General features: G+C 39.4%; 1 protein-coding gene across 2 annotated transcripts in view; it reads left to right on the top strand.

Moving 5' to 3' along the window:
- The window catches only part of PTDSS1 (phosphatidylserine synthase 1), a 33209-nt gene that overhangs the window by 448 nt on the left and 24834 nt on the right, over nt 1–7927 (top strand). For both annotated transcript variants that reach the window (XM_059836132.1, XM_059836131.1), the window contains exons 2-3: nt 5252–5343; nt 6892–6936. In XM_059836132.1, the coding sequence (XP_059692115.1) occupies nt 5252–5343; nt 6892–6936 (137 nt within the window). The remainder of the gene's footprint in view (nt 1–5251; nt 5344–6891; nt 6937–7927) is intronic.

The raw sequence follows: 7927 nt of genomic DNA, 5'->3' as shown, positions 1-7927 counted from the left end.
TGGCTAGCTGGCTGGAGAGCAACCTGCTTGGGAGGCCCTCCGTTCGGAGAGCGGTTATTCTCCTCTGCTACGTTTACTGGGAATTTGTTGATCATTTTGAGGCGCTCTGTTACAGCCTTTATCAAAACGTGTGTTTCAAGCAGTTGCCAAAAATGGCTTTTATTAGACTATTAAGAAGCCCAGCAATGACATCACTCAAGTAGATAATTTACCAAGCATTCAGTGGACAGGAGTGACTGTTTCGTGTTATCATTTTTATACAACACGCTTTGTCTGTGGCCAGCCACACGTTGGCTTAGGTCCCGGTGCTGATATGCTTAGCCACATCCTTTCCCCACCACAGGAACAGCTCTGTGGACTTCGCCACTGCAGTCATTCATGGAAATAAAGCTAAGAATGGACACAGTTATTTTTCAGGAGCCTTGTTTGTAAACAAAGGGTATAGCAGTGCAGTCTGAAGGGTATCTTGCAGTATTTTTTTAAGTTGTGCATACTTTTTATTGCCTCCTACTGAATGGGGCTATGAAGATGATAACATAATCCCCCTTTAGGCTAAATCATGCAGTCTATGGGCAAACAGTTATTCCTGAGAGGTTTTGGCTGAGTTGTGCATTGTGTTTTGGTCTTGTTTAGACTTTTGTGGCATTGTGTGTACACAATCACAGATTTCAGTGGCCTTGTTGATTAAACAATTTTACAGAACGTCATCATTATTTGTCCCTAGGCCTGATAGATACAGTGTGTAATCTGCTATCTTACTCTGGGAATCTAAATGTATAGTTTTTATAAGCTATGAAAATAATGGTCAAGCCTGGGTTGAGCTGAGAAAAGAGCATAAGGAAATGTAAAATAGTGTAGCTGCAAATGGTCTGAGGTGTGCCTTTTCTTGCTTCAACTTGCGTATGGCCCCAAGGAAGATATTTTTGGTGAACACATCCCTTGTTCTACTTGGGTAACAAGATCTAAGCTAAGGTAGAATATTCCAGGCATCCCTTCTTAACTCTTAAATTGGAGACATGTTTCTGTGCTTTGGTACAATGTTTAGTTAGAGACCTTTGCTGCAAGTTCTCCTCTTGTCCTGTTTCCCCCTGCCTGACCACTTTTCTCACTATAGGGCTAATTTAGGTCAAAGTTTTGAGTTACTAAGGGATTCTCATCCAGACATCATTCTGAAGGATTAACAGAATTGATCACTTACCTTTGGGAGAGGAAAGGAATTTTGCTGTTAATTCATTCAAGCAGAGGATGAGCCAAGCAGCAATTTCAGAACTATGGAGTTTTCTGGGCCCAAAGAATATTACTTCACTTCTGGGATGTTTGTTTGCATTTTCCCAAGAGGATTTCTGGCTTTTCTTTCCATTTGTCTTGCTAGCTTTCTAACTCTGACTTGTTCCGTTTCATTTTCTTCCCCCTGTCTGTCTGCTCTGCCTCACTTCCTGTGTTTAAATACCTGTTGACTTCACTTTAGCTCTTCTCTGTTTCTCCTCTTCTCAGGTTGTGGAAGCTACTCTGATTTTTTTCTTCCCCCGCCCCCACCTTCTGCTATTTCCAGCTATCATAGGAGTTTCCAGCACCAGAGTGCTGCCTGTATTGCCTTATTTGGGACACTACCCAAACCATATGTACTCTTTGAGAAGCTGGGAGGGAGGAGATAGTTCCCCACGTGCTTACAATATGTGCTCCCAGGTCTGGTCTTTCTATTCCCATCAGCTTATTGCATTGAGTCTCTAGTGACAGTGTTCATCTTTCCACTTCCTGGGCACAAGGTGCTGTAGACTTCCCAGTAAGGTGTGACAAGTGATTCTTTGCTTCCCCTGTGTTGTCAATTGTTCTGTAGATCTCCTGGTCAACTAAGCAGGGGATTTTCTATGATAGATTCATACTGATGTGGTTAAGTGAAATTTATTTTTTCATGAACTTCAGCATAGGCAGAGGAAATTCTGCTTCCCTTAAAGTCTTTTTTGTCTCTTCTGTAATTATTTTGCGTCAGAAATACGTGGGGGTTCAGGCAAACTTAGAAAATGCTTTTCCCTTGGATGTACCAAGCCATAATGTGGGGTATCCCTTGGGATCACTGAGAACAGTTGATACTGTCTTTGAGCTAACAGGTAAAGGTGAAGCTGAACTTCAGATAGTGATAATCTTCAGATAGCAATAATAATAATAATAATAATCCAGAAAAAGAAATGTGAGTGTGTTTAATTTCTCCATGTTATAGTGGAGAGTAGAGAGTATTCTGTTTTTTAAATACATCCTTCTAGTACTTCTGACAATGGCTGCAGCTGCCTTGGTTATTTCCTGCTGAACGAGCCAGACACAGGCTCCTCTGCTTGCAGGCTGCGCCCTGGAGCGGCGGTGTGGAGTGGCTCTAGCTTTCCCTGTCATCTTCCTCCCTGGAGAGTGGGATGCGGCCTTCTCTGAGCCCAGAGGCAACCAGCAGAAGGGCAGCTGGGTGCTGGAGGGGATATTTTGTGGAGCACAACAACTGGACTGTGGAAGATTGGTAGCTTCTGGTGTGAAGTTGCAGGGGTTTATGAAAGCAGGTGTAAGACTTATGAGGATGTAGGGCTGTTGTCTTTCACATCCCTTGATTAATGGAGTTGATTAAACTGGATTATTGTGCATTTAGGTTTGATGTGGGGAGTTTGTGGAATATTACCCCCTCTTTAAATTTAGTGACCTAGCTATTTTTTCCTCAGTTGAGTATCATTGTTTTTTTATCTTCATGATGTAATAACTCACTAGTTTACATTTTTGTAATGTGCCAGTGTAATGTAGTGCTCTGGAGCCAGGAGAAGAGCAGGCGAGAGGAAAAGGTTATGCAGTTGTTATATGCTTTATTTTGTTATTATTTGGTCTCCAAAAAGCCACAGAATTGAAAAATGTGCTGGTAAAGTGGGTTTACATTGAGAGAATTTTCATCTGTCCTCCTATGTGAACATTAGAAACCTTGTTTTTGCTGCATGAATGCTTATATTTCAAAGTCAGTGTCAAAGTTCCTAAGGCTAAGCGAGGAGATGATTTAGCACGTTTTCCTGATGGCAGCTTCTTGTGATTGTGTCTTTCACAGAATCACAGAATCATTAAGGTTGGAAAAGACCTGTAAGATCACCACGTCCAACCATCAACCAACACCACCATGCCCATTAAACCATGTCCCACAATGCCTCGTCCACACATTCCTTGAACAACAGTTATTCCTCCAACAGTTATTTTGCTTCCGTGTTTCTTTTGGCGATCCCCAAAATAGTTCTTCCAGGCAAACACTGTAATTCTTATCTTAACTAGTGCACAGTAGCGAGTTTCTTGCTCCCACCTGTTTTTACCTGCTTATGGCAAGAACATTGGATGTCTACTGCTTTTGAACGGTATCTGCAAGTCAAAATTAAATGCCTGTACCACTCACTTGGAATGAAATGCAGTTTAACACCGCATACAACATCATTGTTGATTTTTGGGGGAAGTGGTGCCAACATGACTAAGACAGCTTTCCTGAAGCTGAGTAATGCTCAGAATCTTGATATACAAAGGTGAGGACCCTTCAGCCCAGCTGGTGTGACAATCAAGTGGTGTGATCACAGCGTCTTTCACTTCTTTCTTGGCCATGCTGAACTGTACAGTGCTGTGACTCTAGTAATCTGTTCTCTCTTCAAAAAAAAAAAAAAACCACAAACAAACAGAAATTCCCCGACTTGGTGGCATCCACGACAGTATGTGCGTGGGTGTAACTTGCATATGTTAAAACAGAAATACGGTTTTGCTGTGCGAGCCATTAGAGCCTGAGGCTCTGGCTGGGAAGTGCATTGGATGGCATGAGGCTCTTGAGATTGCCAAGGGAGCCAGAGTTAAGCTCTGGAACTTGGGTTTCATAGCTGGTCTAAAGTGTTAGCCTGTGCAGCATGCCTGCTGGAAGATGACTGGTAAATCTGGACTGAGCTGGTTTAAAAAAAAAATGCTGCGGGGAGTCCCCGAGGCCTGCAGAGAAACCATTCATGTTTAATGTACTTTTTCCTGCCATATAGTTAAACTAACACAGTGCTTAAATGGCTCACAATGATGGAAGGCTGCTGTGGAGCTGTTAAGGTTCAATTTTGAGGGAAAGGGAAATAATTTGGCAAAGTGAGAAATATTTTATAACTGCAGCAAGTATCTAATGTGGAGCTCATTTATGGTGTCACAGATTCTTTACTGAACCATCTAGAAATGTGACAGATGCTCTGCCAGGAAGAGCTTTATCCCTCTAAAGTTTGCTGGCAATTTTTTTGTATCATGGGTTGGGAATAAACAAAAGAATATATTTAAATAGGTAAACTGATCCTAAGTACGTGAAAACTGCCCAGATAGTAAGACTTCAATTTGAGTTGTAGTGAAATATTAGCTGTGCATATTATAAGAGTCTGAAGTTTGTTTCTATTTGTATTACTGAAGTATCCTAGAAGCTGACTGCTGGTTAGAAGACTTGGGTGGGCTTTTTTTTTGTTAATCTCGCTGTTGTACATTATATTCTACCTGCCCGAAAAGAAAGAAGAGCTCAATCAAGTTTGCCTTGGCATTCCAAACGGGATTCTTAGGTCTCTCTTCTGACCGTAATATGACAGTAGCACAAATAATACCTGGTATTTTATTCAGAACTTTAGCTTAATAGATCTAAAAGCAAGTTGATATTTTTCCCTGGTTCTCTTAAGTTTTGCTGTCTTTCTGTTATACACGGATTCTAAGCTGTGTAATTGTTATTTCCAAAGGCTGATTGTAATCATTATTTCCCCCCTCTCTGCACTCACCTCAGGCATTTGGCATTGGGAACAGGCCAAGGGAAGTGAAGGGGATTGCAAGCAACACAAAAACAGCAGAGGGAAACCTAGGAATTGCGTTCAGGCTTCCAGAGTTTTTGGTTTAGGTCTCTGTTTGCTATGTAAAAGTATTTTTGATGATGTTTCTGTGAACGTTAAAGCAGGAAGATTTTTTTTTGCCTCCTGTTAAATTTAGTCATTACTTCTGCATTGACTTCTAACAATGCTTGTGGCTCACATGTATTGATTGTATGTTTAACTCTCTTGTGAGAAAGGGATACCCAGAAGTGCAGAGTGAAAATCATTCAGTGCAGTTACTATCTTGACTTGTTATATAACCAGCATGCTTATTTCTTATACTTAATTTCCATGTAGTCTTTATTTAAATAATATATCTTCAGAGCCTTTTGACTTCATCCTTATAATGTACTTTAACACTTTGATGTTGTCTGTCTCTTCAGGGATGATTCTGTCCCAGAGGATAATATTTGGAGGGGTATCCTCTCTGTGATTTTCTTCTTTCTAATCATCAGTGTTCTAGCTTTTCCTAATGGTGAGTAAGGTTTATACGTCACTTTTTGTAACATGCGAATTTCACTTTATTCCCATTATATTTATTTTGATTTTTATTAAAATATCATTTTTTTAATGCATTTTTCTCATTACTGTTTTGAATTCCTTTATGCTAAGGAACAGTCTAAAAATGGGTTGCAATCATACTGAGTGGAGATAACAGTAAAATGCAAATTATTTATAGCTTGTCTGTATCTAACAAGGAAGTCAGGTTCTCAAAATCAGTGTCTCTATTTGCAGGTGCGCAGTTGCAGCTCAGATTGCTACGTAATGATGCTGTCAGATCCTTAAATAATGTTTTAAAGGAGCCTGCCTCAGTGTGTTTTAACAGAAGTGTCATTCTACAAATTCTCAGAGATATAACACCTTACATAAATCACCTTACCAGAAGCTAGTGATAGTTAGAAATGGCCTAAGTCACATTAAAATGTAAAACCACAGTTGCTCAGTAGAAGGTTAAGTTGGACAAAAGTTTTGGTAATTGCGTGAGGAGCAGAAAGTGCAAAAAGGTAAAAACTGTTGTGTGACACTTAATTCTGTGGAGCAAATGCTGTCTTCCTGTTTTGTGGGGTTTATTTCTTTATTTATTTTTTATTTTTACTTATTGCTGTCAGCAAGAGCATAATTTTTGGGTCAAGTCTAAACTGTCTCAGGATTGGCAGCGTTCAGGAAAAAACAGTGAATGTTCTCAGGGCAGCTTTGTACTTCAGAGTTGGGAGGTGTTTTTTCTCATATTTTAAAAACCATTAAACCGTGCTTTTCACGAAGTGCTCCCTGAAAAACAGAATGCTGGAGAAAAATGAGCTTTATGCATACAGTGGTGAAAGAGCAGTCTGCAGTGTGTGCTGAAAATATTTGTTCAGCCACTTCTTGCTACCTAAATGTATGATTCATATTTAGAGGTTTTCCAGTTTTACCAGACCTACCTTCTCTGCTCTTCACATTAACTGAGAGGTTTTTAATCTAGTAAAGTCAGTTTAATCACTGGCTCTAAAGTAAATAAAATTGGCACTGGTAAAGAACATAGGTATCTTACTACTTGTCAGATATATGGTACTCAGTTTGGAAGTTTTAGGAGGCCTGTTTGCCACCATTTCATAATCATCTGAAGGCTAAGCACCATGATTCTTTGCTAACACACAGAAGTTTGTATTTGACTTCATTGGGAGCAAGCTGTGTGTGAGCTGTGGTCTAGAAACCAGATCAAGAGATCCTCGGGTAACACCTGAGATATGGTGTCTGCTGAGCAAACAGCATACTACTGTTCTGGATACATCTCCATAAAAAAAAATGGAAAATTTTGTCTACATCCTACTAATTGGCAGTCTCCTTTTCCCCTCTGAGGTCTGCTGTTACCATTTTTTATTTTTTTATTTTTTAATGTACAGCCCCAACTTTTGGGTATATTACATAGTTTGATGGAGAACTGACTTGTGCTAATGCAAAATCCTCATGTGAGAGATAATCAAATAGATTACGTTGTTCTTATTGACTGTCTTCCAATAAGCTTTTTGTTTACCGTCCACAGGACCCTTTACACGTCCCCACCCTGCAATATGGAGAATGGTTTTTGGTAAGTTTAAGTGGTGTTTCTGACTTTTTTAGTGCTTCTGCAGGACCAGCTATTTTAACTTTCAGATGAATGGAATTATCATGAAACATAATTGTGCATCAAACTTGTGTGAATGTCACTTCCCTCCCACTTCTGAGCAGTTGTTCTTAATTAAGTTTGGGAACGTCATTGTAGTTACTCTGTGTTAGGATGGTTTAAATTAAATCACCAGAAAGGGATCATTCATTCTGACACTCTGTTTTAATCCTGTTTTGTGTTTGTGCTTCCTAATCTCCTTCCCCCACACCCTTCCTATTGCCATCTCTTCCCACCCCAAAAAGGTTTGGGTTTTTTATAGCAACTCCGTATACTATCTGACTTACAACTAAATCCAGTTTAGTAGGGTGCTTCTTCTCATTATTGGCAAAATATGCTACTACTTTATATGTTTATTAAATTGTATCGTTGTATAGCTTAACATACATTTATTAATATTCTTAACATGTATGTATTCATATTCTTAACTTATAATTTCAGCAAAAATATCTGTAAATATTAGTTGCATTCATAGTTTGGAAGTAATTCTATTAACTATAGAACTGAGTGAAATCCTGCTCCTTAAACATCTGCATTATATGGAAAAAACATAAGAAATTTCATTTTGACATAATTCAGGGTTCACAGAGCATATCCTAGACTTTAAGCACATTTGCAGAGAATTAGGCACATTTGATTTAAAAGCTGATCTGTTTTTTTTTTTTTAAGGGGACTGAAATGTTTCTCTCTCCCACCACCGTGTACAGCTAAAAATAAGTAGCCTCCCAAAGTAGCTGATTACTCATCTGTTGACATTGAGAGGATACTGCTGATTAGATAGTACTCATTAAAGAATCCTGCTCCTTGTGAATTCTGGGAAACACAGGTCCTACTGCTCATTTCAGGTTTCAGCAAATGTAAATTAAAAGGTCATTCTCAGTCTTGATACTGTCAGAGCTTGACCCCCTGTACTTTT

Source organism: Gavia stellata, chromosome 3 (assembly GCF_030936135.1).
Source record: "Gavia stellata isolate bGavSte3 chromosome 3, bGavSte3.hap2, whole genome shotgun sequence".
NCBI classification, from domain to species: domain Eukaryota; kingdom Metazoa; phylum Chordata; class Aves; order Gaviiformes; family Gaviidae; genus Gavia; species Gavia stellata.
Note: the sequence above shows the minus strand (reverse complement) of the source record. Positions and strands in the feature narration are given on the sequence as shown.